This window comes from Salarias fasciatus, chromosome 5, assembly GCF_902148845.1.
Source record: "Salarias fasciatus chromosome 5, fSalaFa1.1, whole genome shotgun sequence".
Lineage (NCBI taxonomy): Eukaryota > Metazoa > Chordata > Actinopteri > Blenniiformes > Blenniidae > Salarias > Salarias fasciatus.
The window spans coordinates 24548113-24561047 of record NC_043749.1 but is presented as its reverse complement, the minus strand read 5'-3'; the positions used below and the strand labels follow the sequence as shown (position 1 = coordinate 24561047).

The following is a 12935-nucleotide window of genomic DNA, read 5'->3' as shown; positions in this document are numbered from 1 at the left end:
TTTTTAGATAATACCTTCATTATTTCTACTCATATGGCACACACGTCCTCTCTCATCAACTGTCAATTTGACTGTTCTGGGTGATTTTCGAGGTCACCATTTCTCCATATTGATTCCATAGTTCAAGGATTTACCAGCTGTCTCGGAGAACAGTAACATGTGGCCATTCTTCCCACTGCCCTTCTGATTGGCTCTTCTTCTTCGTCTGTCGGCTGCTTCTTTCTGGTTCCTCCACAGTGGATCGTCTGCCTCCGTTTCACTCTGTTCTCTGCCTGATCTAGACTGACACCAACCATCTCCAGGTCTTCCTTTACTCCATCTGTGATTCTTCTCTGAGGTCTTTACCTTCTGCCTTGCAGCTCCATCATGTCACCTGTGAACGGCTTAACCTTGTCTGTACCTCTGAAATGTTGGTTTTTAATCCATCCGGCTCATTCTAAATGAACACTTAAGTGTCTTCATCTCTCTTTTGCACTTTCTCCAAACCAAAAATCTTGGCAAGTTTCATTATTAAATGAAATGAAATGTATTGCACTATTGATGCTTTACTTGTGTTTTAGATCAGTATCCATCCACTCCACTCTCCTGCTCTCTTCTTACTACTCATTTATGTTCTGTCCATCACTCTGGATGCTTTAACTCATCCACCTTCACCACCACCACTCGTTATATTTTCACCTTCCACCTTCCTCCATCTCATTAACACACTTCCACATCTTGTGTTTAGAGGGCTTTTAGACATCCAGCGAGTTGCTAATCAGTTATCATGAGTGTGTTTTCAATATTCTACATGAATCATTATGAAACCCTGAAGCACCAAAGTGGGACTTTTTTCATCTTGATGCGTCTAATGAGCCATAATGTCACTCATCAGGTTGACAAACTGCCTTTAATTCTGGTGAAAACTCCATCGAGAAAGGATCTATCTTGGATTCTAACCGTCTCTCTGCGATGTGGCAGTGCTCGCCGCTGTATCAGCATGTAAACCCAAACACAACGATTAGCTTATCAAGGTCCAGTGGAGTCGTCTTTTGACATCCACCATCTTTAACCTGCAATCGAGTGACAGAAGTGGCAACCACTGAAAGTAACAGTGTCCTGCTCGCCATCCGCTTCCTCCAGCTCCTGCTATGGGATCCCGACTCATATGAAGGAATTATATAATATAATATAATATAATATAATATAATATATAATTTTTTTCTTTGATGGGTTGCATCTGAAGCCTCCTCCCAATCAGCATGTGCCTGAAGAAAGTTCCTAAAAAAAAATCCTCAAACTGTTTCCTCAAGATAAAAGAACTGCACTTTTACTACACGTATTTGGGGTCTCAATCTTTTGATGATTGAGGAAAGATTCATTGATAATCTGACAGCTACACTCTGAGGTTGTTGATATTCTGGACTCTCAGTGATAAACAAGACCTGAAACTACCTCCGTTGAGGGAGCAGAGACGGAACACTGAAATGAGATACTTCAACATCCTGATGGTAACCAGGATACTCGTGGGCATGTGAACACATTCAAGGAGAAACACGCTTCAGAACCAGTAAATGGAGCAAAGAAAATAAATTTCAGGAAATAAGTGTAACATGCTGCTGCTCTTGAAATCCGCTGTGAATTATGATCCATCGTTTCTGCACTGTTACCCCAAACCACCCCCCCCAAAAAAAAAAGGAAAAATCTGGAGCTCATAGACAGTCTCACCCCCATCAGCACTCCAGCAGTCTGTCACCATAGCAACACTTCACACTCCCCATCGCACAGCTGGGTGTGCTTTCAGCTCAGGACGAACCCGCCAGCTGTCTTCACTCAGAGCCGCCCGGCAGACCGGGTTCAAAAACATGAAACAGCTGCTGATGGGCGTCTGTTTCAGCTTCGCAGTTTTCTTTTAAATGATCTCCTCTGTGTTCCTCCGTGGAGAGACGCTGGCGTCCTTGGAGGCGGAAGCAGGACGTGTCAGTCAGAGCTGTCGTGAATTCAGAACCCCACAGTGGTGCAGGAGCGCGACACGCAACGGCGAATTTGACCGACGGTGCTGCAGCACACTGTTGAGTCTCGTTACTACATTAAGTTTGACTCAAGAAAAAAAAAAAATCCTCATGCATTATTTTGACCAATTTATTAAACAAATTCGTTTGTTGATCTGCAGAATTACCATTTTCATTCACAGTCAATTCAAGCATACGTAGAAAGCCTGGACTCCCTGAGCAGGTCAGCTGGGATTGTTAGAGGCTGTGGTTGTTTTTGTAGAGCTGGTCCTTTTCCAGTCCCCATGTTTAATCCCCCACCTCAACCAATCCTCAGCTTTGAGTCTTGCCCAAAGACGCTCATCCCCAAGTTGGTCCCAGTGGTGTGCCAGAACCCCTAAGGCGTCTGTGTGGCTGGGTCAATGCGGCCAATCATGTGAAAGCATGTTGAGACTGGTTAAAGGTTTTACTCTCGGTGGCTGCGTTCACACTGCAGGCAATGAGACTCACTTCTCATTTTCTGCTCACAAGTGACCAATGTCTGTCTTGTTACATTGTGAATGCTGCAGTTCCAATTTTTGCACACCAAAACGCAGCTTCGATCATATGTGGTTCCGAATCAGATAAGTATCTGATGTTATTCAATGCGACTGCTGAATGATCATGCAAATGTAATCTCGGCCAGAAATTGTAACTGAGCATCTCGACCTGCAGTGTGAACATAGCTGTTTGAGCGTATTGTCTTTCCTGCAGGTAGGAGGCTTCTCTAAGCAGTTGAATCAGGTCAGCTGGTCATCAGGTCATCTGTCTTATGAAGAGGCTGAGTTGGATAGGAAGCAGTCACGCGCATTAATGAGAATGTTCATTTCAAACACTTAGAATTCTGACTTGGGGATGAAATTGACCAGTTTGGATGTTTTCTTGTAGGTTATTCAGGCTTATGGGGACAGCAGATTGAAATGCAAATTGGTCAGTTCTTAAAGGGATAGTTCGGGATTTTTGACATGAATCTGTATGGCATCCCCGTCAGCAGTGCTGTGCATTCACGCAGACTTACCCCTGACAGCGTCCAGTGAGCGGAGATCCTGTCCGGTTTACGTCCAGAGGAAAGTAGTCCGGCAAGTTTGCTGGGGGCACGAAAATAAAGCGTTTTTCTTCTCAAACCATTATGTGTTCGAAAGAGTGATATATTTGCATCACAAAACCGTTGTCGACGAAAAAGTCAGACCTCGTAAACGCTTGGCAGTATTTTGTCTCCCTTCATATCACTCCACGCCGTCTCCAGCTGCAGGCTTCCTTCGGTGGATTCATGGATTGATTACCAAACACTCAACAAACTCAAATCATAAAAGTATAAAGACGATGCAGTTTGCGTCATTTGTAGAGCACATACAACATCTGTTGTGTGGAGCTTTAATGAGCTTTAAGAGAGAAAATGTACTTCAGTGAAGACAACTTTTAAATCACAGAAACTTTTAATGAGTTGCACTAGTGACCGGACCCGGGTTACTTGGTTTTGGACTCATTCCATTAAAAAAATATAAAGTACTAAAATAAACAGTTTGACAACTAAAGTTGCATAATTTAGATCTTGTGGTGCAGTAAACAATCTTTAGCTTCTGATCATAGAGAACGAGCTTGAAGTAAGTTTGTTAATTTAATATTAGTTCAGAGGTCAAATGAAGCAAGTTGAGATTCCCAGTGAGCTGGACCAGTAAAAAGATCATTTTCACCTGTAGATTGCTTTGTGGTACGTTTGATGTACGCATATGTTATGGAAATGTTGAATGTCATTGTGTATCATCTTATTTAAAGTTGCTTGTGTTTTTTTGTTGCCTCAGAAATATGCATAAACACCTTTTACAACTTCTGAACTTGTTTAACCTATTTTCTCTTTAAATTCTTTCCTGTTGAACTTTGTTCAGCAACCCTTTCTGATAGAAATATAAATATCTGCCAGTGTTTCTCAATCCACTTGATGTCACTTCTTATGGCACAAGATTACTGCAAAACTCAGTAGATATAATTTCACAAATACTCTCATGAATGCTTAACATTTTTCACTAATAATAAAAAAGAAAACTGACTTTCACTGCTGCATGACTGATCTTGGAATTCAGTGGTGTTTTATGTCCTCTACTCATGAAAACCCTGAAATCCTAGTAAATAACTTCAAACAACTTTATTGAAAGATTAAAATGACGATTTATTTAATTTTCACACCTGGCAGGGGTGGGATGGACACTATGGTGGGCTGCATGTTTGACACTCCTGATGTAGACCTTTAAATTTCCTTCTTTGATTGTTACGTCTGCGAGCTTTTAGCCGTCACTCTCAATGCTGCACTGAGGATTCAATGCAGAAAGTTTCATGACATCAAAGCCTTAAGAGCTCCAACTGTCAGCCACGGAGCCACAGCGGCGGACTGGAACTGCAGGACGCCTGAAATAACTCCTCTCCTCACACCTCTGATGGATCAGGAAATGTGTTAAGTCGTGTTCCTCTCTCTCTCAGCCTGTAGCTGTGGGAAGAATGGAAAGTGCAATGATGGCGTGGACGGCTCTGGACTGTGTACCTGTAACTCCGGCTGGGAGGGCGACCAGTGCCAGAGGAAAGTGGGTGAGTTTTCCTCCTCAGGACAGGTTGTTTTAGAAATACACTGTTTGACTCTGGTCTTCTTCAACATGTGTTGTTCTTTGCTATGTTTATTGACGCCATATTGTCCTACAGTAATCAGACTCTGTGTGTGCAACAGCATCTTTAAATGCATCAAGTTTTCCTCCATTATTTATTTTTCTCCAGCTTGGAGTAGTGCTGGACAGAATTTCGATAGCAATATATACCGCGGTATATTTTTATCCAATAACGGTGATATGAGTTTTAAACACATTTTCGATATTTCGATATAGTGCATGACAGTATGCGTTTCACAACCACTAATTGCTGTTCACGGCGCCGCCGATTCAAGCCGAACAGAAAGCACCGCAAGAGAGCGATCACTACTCGGCACGCACATCACAGCTGGCTGTCCTCAGCTCATGCTATCATGCTACAAGCTAAGCTCCACCGCGGTAAGTTTGAGCTCCAAAAGGAGAACTTGTGATGTAAACGCGACTGAACAAGCTTCCACAAGCTGATTTGCGGCCACGAAATAATACATTGTGGGCACGAAATACTAATTCGTGGCCACGAATTAGGTATATCACTCACTGAACAGTCCAGTAAAGTTAGCAGCATGTTGACAGATGCGGACTTTCGGTCTCAATAACTCTTCAACAAAACGTCAGTAATATACAAAGGGCGCCTCCATCCCAATCTTTGTGAGGTGGACGACATGCTACAAGCTCATTTTTATTAAAAGTGTCTATCAAGCAGCTATTGAAGCCCATTTCCGCCACTTGTAAAAGAAAAACACGCACCTGGTATGTCATTATTATGAGATAGTAAGTCAAAATTATGAGATAGTAAACCGAAATTATGAGATAACATCTGCGCATGCGCCCCATCTCAGCCGCTTCCTGTATGAAGATTGTAGATTGAGATTGAGTATTGAGTATATGAATCTGAGTACTGAGGTCTGAGTACTATTGAGATCTGAGTACGACATGAAACATGAAACATGAAAAATCCAAGCTACTGAGGGGCTGCTCCCGGAAACATCTAGTGGACGCGTCATTCGTGGCTTTTCAAAAGAAGCCAAAGTCCATTTATGTTCAGAACGTATTTATTTTACACAGAATTATATTATCCATACCTTGTGTGTAAAACCAGAAACAACCAACTCAAAGTGAGGCCACGAAACAGCGGTCAAAAAGTGTGTGGCGCTCTCGGTAAGCTGTGTACCTGACAGGTACTCCTTTAAGAGTTATGCGTGACTCATTGTCTGTATGCGCCACCTACCGTGGAGACCAGGTACAACACGCTCTAATAAAGATCTATCGTGTTGGGTTGTGAACTTCCGACAGCAATCTGTTGATAGTGACCACAGGTTTCCAGATACAGTTGAAGTTGCAACCTCAGCCATATTATGGTTTTATCCTTTCCAACTCAGAGCTGCTTCTTGGTTAAAATCCATTCCAGGGTGTGTTTGCTACTATATTACCACATGAATCAGCAAGCACATCAAGTATTTCATTTATTTCAGCCATAAATCTCAATGTACAGACAATCTACTTCTGTGTTCATTTAGCAGCTCCTTGGCAGCTCACAGTGCCAAAGATCTTCGTGTGGGAGGCGGCTGCAGTGGAGCGCAAGCGCAGATCGTATCTCATAATTATGACTTAGTATCTCATAATTTCGACTTAGTATCTCATAATTTCGACTTACTATCTCATAATTATGACTTACTATCTCATAATTTTCACTTACTATCTCATAATTTCGACTTGGTATCTCATAATAATGAGAAACCAAGTGCGTGTTTTTCTTTTTCAAGTGGCGGAAATGGGCTTCCATAAGCAGCAGAAGCAGCCGTAGTGCTGCAGGGTTAAGGGACCGTCTACAATTTACAAGACGCTGAAACAGTGAAGACAAATACCACAAAAAAATAAAAACAGCACTGGGATTCACGGCAGTGTCACCATAATCACTACAACCTTAAGTAATTCTGTACTTAACCTTAGTAATTCTGAGTACTTTAATTTTTCTTCCTGGTTGAAGCACCTTTGTTTTTAAATGTATAAGAAAAACTGTGTTGTAGTTCGAAAGTTAAAGCTATTAATATTGAAAAGGTGAGCGTATGGCAGTTACTTCAATTCCCTGTCCCAGTAATATTTGTTTGTTGTTGCTCACTCTTTTATTTTCTGTTTATTGCAGTATTTCTGAGCACTTTTATTTTTCTTCCTAGTTGAAGCACCTTTGTTTGATAGTGATATTTGATAGTGATTTCATATTTCTTAAATAAAAGGTAAACATTTAATTTATTGTGGTTTTTATTTCTAAAATTTTATACTGGAGGAGCTTCCTGGATAAATAATTTCTAGTTTTACAGGTAGTACATTATGTGCGTGATTCTTAACAGTTTTTCTGAGGCTTTTGTATTATTTATATCGATATAGGAATTATATCGTATCGACCAAAATTAAGATCTATATCATGACAAAACTTTTGGCCATATCGTCCAGCCTTAGCATGGAGTGACCTGGAAAACCCTCTGCAGAGTGTTCTGGGGTTATTTATTATGAGGAGCTCATTCAGCTGCAGCAAATGCATCGTTTGTGAGACTTTCAAGGACAGTGTAGAGCACAACTGTGGCTATTCTGAAAAAGTGTCAAAAGACTGCTCTGAGCATCAGCTTGTTCCTTTTCAGAAAGTATGCATGGCCCAGAAACTGAGAAAAAGACACCACTATTTAAAAATATTAACGTCACCATTTAAATATAAAATAAATAAAAGTACAGTTCAAAACATGAAGCTACTTTGAGTTTAAACAGCAACACATCCATTCAGGAAGTGCTTGATGTTGACTGACTCAAGGTTAACACATTTTCTAATTGAATTTTTAAAACTTGACTAATTCCAATTAACTGTTCACTTGAAAGTTGATTGTATTTGGTAACTTCCACATTTCTTTTTGTTTTCCTCAAACTCGCTCAGATGTTTTAATCACAGTATACAAGAAGAAAGAGGTTCATTAAACACTGAGACTGACCTTAAATTATGTCCAGACAGTTATGTAAAACAGTTTTTTAGACATATTTTTGAATCCCATCATCAAAAGTTCAGTTGAAGATTGAGCATCCTTTATATTTATTAAAGTCTTTTTAACTCTGATTCAGCGTTATAATACAGATTTTTTTTGCTTCAGAGTTTGAAATCACAATAATGATCATTCATACTTAAAGGATTTATAAACACAAACATTTCTCCTACATAAATTAAAACGATTGGCCTCAAAGGGCATTTCAATGTCTTTTTGTGAGACACTATCATCCTTCACAAACTGTAGTGTTTGACAGCTGCATTGTTGGTATTTTTCAGAGGGATTAGCAGATTATCAGATTAACATGATGGCATAAGCAGAAGGGCAAACTAAATTATAGTTAATTCAATTACAGAGATATCTTATAATTTTAATCTGCTTGGATAATTCCACAGAAAAAAAATACTTTTGAATATAATTGTCCAATTAAAGACATACGTAGACGCGAACAGAACAGATCTTTGATGGAGTTAAAGGTGCTGTAGGCAGGATTCCGCATCTCCACCATCTTGCTTAGGTTTACCTAAGCAAGATGAATCCTCGTTTACAAGGACCCTGTGACATGCGCACAAAGTCTCACGAAGAACTTGTAGGTCTTCCTCTCTGCAGCAGCAGTCCTCAGCGCCAAGCAGAGAGTTTTTATCTGCTGATATCTGCTCAAATAATGTCCCAAAATCTCCATGATATGCTGCTGAAGGAGCGGCTGCTCCACTGACCGCAGCACTGCCGTGCGGAGCAGCACGTCTTGGTGTGAGCTCTGCGCCGCATGCCGATGTTTCGAATTAACTGGTGCCTGTGTTAACTTGTGACCAATAATGACTGAAACATCTAGTCGTTCTGGCGAACGTCGGTTATCGACAGTTACAGTGAGTGTATACGTTTAAAGTCTTTTGTGAGTCTTACTTTAACAACTGCTGTAACCAGCATGTGTTTACACAGACCTCCGCTGTCATTCGTTAACATGGGAACCAGTTAATCCATAACACCAGCCGGCGATTGCTCGTATTCTGCTATGGAGCTCTTTATACAACTCGCTGTCACGCGATTTGGTTCCATCTCGCCTCTCCAATGTTTTTTATGTTGGGGTTTTGTATTAAAAAAGTGTTTTTCCACCACCGTGGCGTTCTCTGCTGGTTTTTTGACTGTGCTGCTTCCTGTTTACTGGCACGTCACACGTCACTCCGTATGAGGGAACGCACGCGGAACAAATACTCTCCCGTTTAATCCGCTCCACCACACGCTGCAGCTCTCATTCCGCTTGTACTTTCTTCTTTGTTTGTTCATGTTTGGACCTGCTTGTTCTACTTCTTCTTCTTCTGTGATAATGGTGGTTGCCGGCAGCTTTTAGGCTCATTACCGCCATCTAAGGTTGGAATTTTTTTTTTTTTTTACTCACTGGTGTATTCGTCGTGTGATTGTGTGTGCCGAACCGTGACCCCCGTACCGTGACGGTACAGGACGAATACAAATACCGTTACACTCCTAATATATATATATATATATATATATATATATATATACATATATATATATATATATATATATATATATATATATATATATATATATATATATATATAAAATATATGTATATCCCACATCACAACTGAAGGAGTTGAATTGCCTGAAGGGAACATAACAGATGTGCAGGACAGCTACATGTACCTGGGGATCCCACAGGTAAATGGTAACCATGAGGAGGCAGCTCGAAAGTCAGCCACAGCCAAATACCTACAGAGAGTAAGACAAGTCCTGAAGAGTCAGCTGAATGGCAAAAATAAGATCCAGGCCATAAACACCTATGCCCTACTAGTAATCAGATACCCTGCTGGCATAATATCCTGGCCACTGGAAGAAATGCAAGCCACTGATATCAAGACAAGAAAGCTCCTTACAATGCATGGAGGGTTCCACCCTAAGTCCAGCATACTGAGGCTATACACCAAGAGAAAGGAGGGAGGCCGAGGACTAGTGAGTGTCAGAGCCACTATCCAGGAGGAAACCAAGAGCCTCCACGAGTATACCAAGAAGATGGCCCCCAGTGATGATCTGCTAAGTGAATGCCTCAGACATCAAAAGCCCAGTAAGGAGGAACCAGAGGAGCTATCATGGACAGACAAAGCCCTGCATGGCACGTACCACCGACAAATTGAAGAAGTGGCTGACATTGGAAAAACATACCAGTGGCTGGAAAAGGCTGGGCTGAAGGACAGCACAGAGGCACAGAGGCTGAACACAAGATCAATAGAGGCCGGGATCTACCACACCACACAAGACCCCAGGTGCAGACTGTGCAAAGAAGCCCCAGAGACAGTACAGCACATCACAGCAGGGTGTAAGATGCTGGCAGGCAAGGCATACATGGAACGGCACAACCAGGTAGCGGGCATCGTGTACAGGAACATATGTACCGAGTATAGACTGGAGGTCCCAGGGTCAAGATGGAAGACACCTCCAAAGGTGGTCGAGAACAATCAAGCCAAGATCATGTGGGACTTACAGATCCAGACTGACAAGCAGGTGATGGCCAATCAATCTGACATAGTGGTGGTGGATAAACAGCAGAAGACAGCTGTGGTGATAGATGTAGCAATCCCAAGTGATGGCAACATCAGGAAAAAGGAGCACGAGAAGCTGGAGAAGTACCAAGGGTTAAGGGAAGAGATAGAAAGAGTGTGGGGGGTGAAGGCAACAGTGATACCAGTAGTGATCGGGACACTGGGAGCAGTAACCCCCAAGCTGGGAGGATGGCTCCAGCAGATACCAGGAACAGCATCTGAGAACTCTGTTCTAAAGAGCGCAATCCTGGGAACAGCTAAGATCCTGTGCAGAACCCTCAAGCTCCCAGGCCTCTGGTAGAGGACCCGAGCTTGAAGGAGACAGACACAATACCGCCGGGGTGGCGAGAACACAATATATATTAGGGATGCACAATATGGAAAATTTTTAACCGATACCGATAACCGATAAGTTCAGATTTTTATATTCAATATAATCTTAAAATAATCTGAAGTTTGTGTACCAAGGAGAATAAAAACATTGAAGATGCAGTGATGAAAAAGTAATACTTTAGTAGCTCTGGCCTGACTATAACAGCAAACAACAGTACAGACTCTTCACATGCTCATTTATTTTTTGCGAAAATATCAAACAGTTACAATGAGTAACAGTCTATTTTTTTCAAAATAAAATAAATCGAAAAATCTCCTGTAACTGTTTACACAGGCTGTCAAACTTCTCAAAACTCAGTGTGTCAAATATAATGACATCAAATCCCAACTTAAAGCAGTACTATGCAAGATTTGCTTTAGCGCTCCCCGTACTGGTCTCCTGTGAAAGCTCACTGTCGTAAACGTCCTCCAATCAACACATCATGCAAAGATCGTCTATTGCAACACAATGACAGATATCGCACTCGAACAGCTTTTATACTTGTAATCCCGTATGAGTGCCGTAAAGCAGGTTTGTTCTCGCGAGATGTAGTCGGGTCCGCTTCTCTCAAATTGCAAGTGCTGTTTTCAGGACTCAGACCCCGGGGAGAGTGAAGGGACAGGCGAATCACCGTGACAAAGTCTTTGTTTACCCCCACAGGGATTCTGAAACACATTTATTGAGGTAAAAATGTTGCATAGTTCTGCTTTAAGCAAAAACTGAATCCTTTAAGAAAAGGGTTTCACTGAACTGTGACTGGTTTGTCTGCCAAAAAAAATGAAGTGAAATGTTTTTTTTAACTATGAAATAAATTAGCTGCTGATTAGCTAGCTAGCGTTAGCTCGTTAGCTAGCATTAGCGTCGATGCTAGCTGCAGCGTCTCTCCCTCCAGCTTGTCGGTGTGTTTCCATGGCACCTGATCTCTCGTAGATCCCATACTGCTGTTGTAAACCAGCTTTGTCTGACAGCCTCCACCCAACAGTAGGTTCCGTTTTTGAAAAGCTGCCACACTGCGCAGCTCATTGTAAGCCGCGTCTCCGAGTCACCTTGAACGCAACACTTTCAGCGGCAGCTTTTGGAAGCTACGGAGGGGTGCAAAAAGCCCTTCTCCTCCTTAGCAGTCAAGATGCAGGGCACAGCAAACCCGCAGAACAAACCCGTGCTGCAGTTGCCGTCTCCTCGAGTCAGAAGTTAAAGAGGTTAAAGGCGCAGCATGCCGGCAAGCCATTTTACTGAACCCATTAATTTATTGGTTTAATTTATCAGATTAAATTAAATTATCAGATCGATAAAAATAACGTCATTTTTGCCCCATATCGGCCGATAATTATCGTGCATCCCTAATATATACATATATATATATATATATATATATATATATATATATATATACATATATACATATATGTATATATTAGGGATGCACGATAATATATATCAGTGTTTCCCCTAGGTTAAGAATTTACTTGTGGTGGTGGGCCGGGCGGTGCAGGAGGACGTTGCGGTGTTTGATAAGTGCATTCACAATAATCTAGTCAAGCTGGTTTATGAACCATGTGTTATTTATTCTAGATATTTCTCATTATATGGGGTCAATTTTCTTGAAATGCTATTACATTTATCAAGATTAGGGTACAAAACATATCTATGTATCCGAACTTTCACAGCAACAGACGTCCAAATCCGACAGAACTCTGCTGGTAATGTAAATGTCTTCTCTGTGGGCTTTAGAGAAAATCCGATGACTGGAAGAGTATGGGAAATTATTAATGTTACGTGGTTCCAGATGTTTCCAGTGTGATGTGGTGTTATGTGCAGCTGAGAATGGAACACAACTGGATGTCTACCTGTCCCTGAATCACAAATGAGCCCAACTTGTTTGTTTACAATCTCCTCCACAGTTTCATGTCCACACAGCATCGCTTCAGGAAATATCTACATCCACGCAACATAACAAGGACTCAAAACGATGTAGTTCACCCGCCAGGCCTTCAGATGGCGCTGTCACTCTGACACAGCAACTCCAAATGAGAAGACACGGAGCAGGACTCGGAGCTGTACATGCAGCGTGATGTAAACAAACACCACCAGAACATACAGCCTGTTCAATAAAACAGCATGAGGAGCTTCTGCAGGAAAAATCAGCCAATCAGCTGAGTTTTACTGTCCGGGACGGTGGGACCAGCATTAATCTGCAGCCCTGCAGGCTGTTAGCCTGAAGCCGGTAGCGGCTAAACTAGCATGTCGCCATGCTATGTGTGCAGAGATCACGTCTGCTGGTTCGGATGTTCAGAGGGTCGAACGGCGGCTGTCTGCTCTGCTGACAGCTTCTT

The 12935-nt window shown here is 41.8% G+C and overlaps 1 protein-coding gene across 1 annotated transcript in view; it reads left to right on the top strand.

Moving 5' to 3' along the window:
* Nucleotides 1-12935, top strand: part of LOC115388169 (stabilin-1-like) — a 140069-nt gene that overhangs the window by 90795 nt on the left and 36339 nt on the right. The window contains exon 53 of the mRNA XM_030091127.1: nucleotides 4485-4589. Within this exon, the coding sequence (XP_029946987.1) occupies nucleotides 4485-4589 (105 nt within the window). The remainder of the gene's footprint in view (nucleotides 1-4484; nucleotides 4590-12935) is intronic.